At 67.8% G+C, this 881-nt stretch overlaps 1 protein-coding gene across 1 annotated transcript in view; it reads left to right on the top strand.

Annotated features, from left to right (window-relative positions):
- The first annotated feature begins 24 nt into the window (after positions 1-24).
- Positions 25-881, top strand: part of NKD2 (naked cuticle homolog 2 (Drosophila)) — a 7048-nt gene continuing 6191 nt past the window's right edge. The window contains exons 1-2 of the mRNA XM_010857132.1: positions 25-174; positions 631-715. Coding sequence (XP_010855434.1) covers positions 30-174; positions 631-715 — 230 coding nt within the window. The 5' untranslated portion in view covers positions 25-29. The remainder of the gene's footprint in view (positions 175-630; positions 716-881) is intronic.

Here is an 881-nt window from a genome sequence, read left to right on the forward strand (position 1 = left end):
GACGTCTGCCCGCCACCCCTGCCCAGGACATGTCCAGCCTGATGCACACCATCTACGAAGTCGTCGACGCCTCGGTGCACCGCTGCTCGGGCAGCAGCAAGACCCTCCGTGTGAAGCTGACCGTCAGCCCCGAGCCCTCCAGCAAGAGGAAGGACGGGCCCCCTGCCGCCCAGGGTGAGGGCCCAGGCTCCTGGTCCCTGCCTCCCCGCCCCACGCTGCCGCTCCCCCGAGGGCCCACTCACCGTGCGGGATCGGGGGGTGTTAACTATGACCTCCGCTCAACGTCCGCCTCATGGCAGAGGGCTCCGTGGCATCCTGAACACAGAGAGCGAGGCGCGGGCTGGGGACAGTTCCGTGAAGGACTGGGTGTGCAGGAGCGAGTGAGGAGAGAATGAGTGCGTGCAAGACTGAAGGTGCACGAGTGAGGAGTGACCGGCGTGAGTGGGGAGTGACGAATGAATAAGGGACTGACTGAACGTGCGGATGAATGCGTGAGTGACGAATGAACAACTGGACCGATGCACGAGTGAGTGAAGGTGTGAATGAGCGCGTGAACGCGCGGGGGCTGGTGAGCACGCGGGCAGAGGAAGTGGGTGAGTGGAGGCTGCCCGCCACGTCCCCCGCTTTCAGACCGCGAAGCCAGTCGCTGCAGGGCGGAGGCGGAGCTCAGTGAGGACCCCAGGGTGGCCGACAGGAGGCTGTCCGCACACGTCCGGTGAGGGCCTGGGCCCCGGCTCTGCTCCCCTTGGACGGGAGCACCCTGGCCACACCCGTGCTTCCTGCAGGCCTCCAGGGCTGTCCCCTTGGGGTGGCCCCAGGCGCTCCCTGCCATGGGGTGGGTGGCCGGCCCCTGGGTGGGAGCGCCTGGGGCCACCCCAAGG

The sequence above is a fragment of the Bison bison genome, unplaced genomic scaffold, assembly GCF_000754665.1.
Source record: "Bison bison bison isolate TAMUID 2011002044 unplaced genomic scaffold, Bison_UMD1.0 scf7180017864377, whole genome shotgun sequence".
NCBI lineage: Eukaryota > Metazoa > Chordata > Mammalia > Artiodactyla > Bovidae > Bison > Bison bison.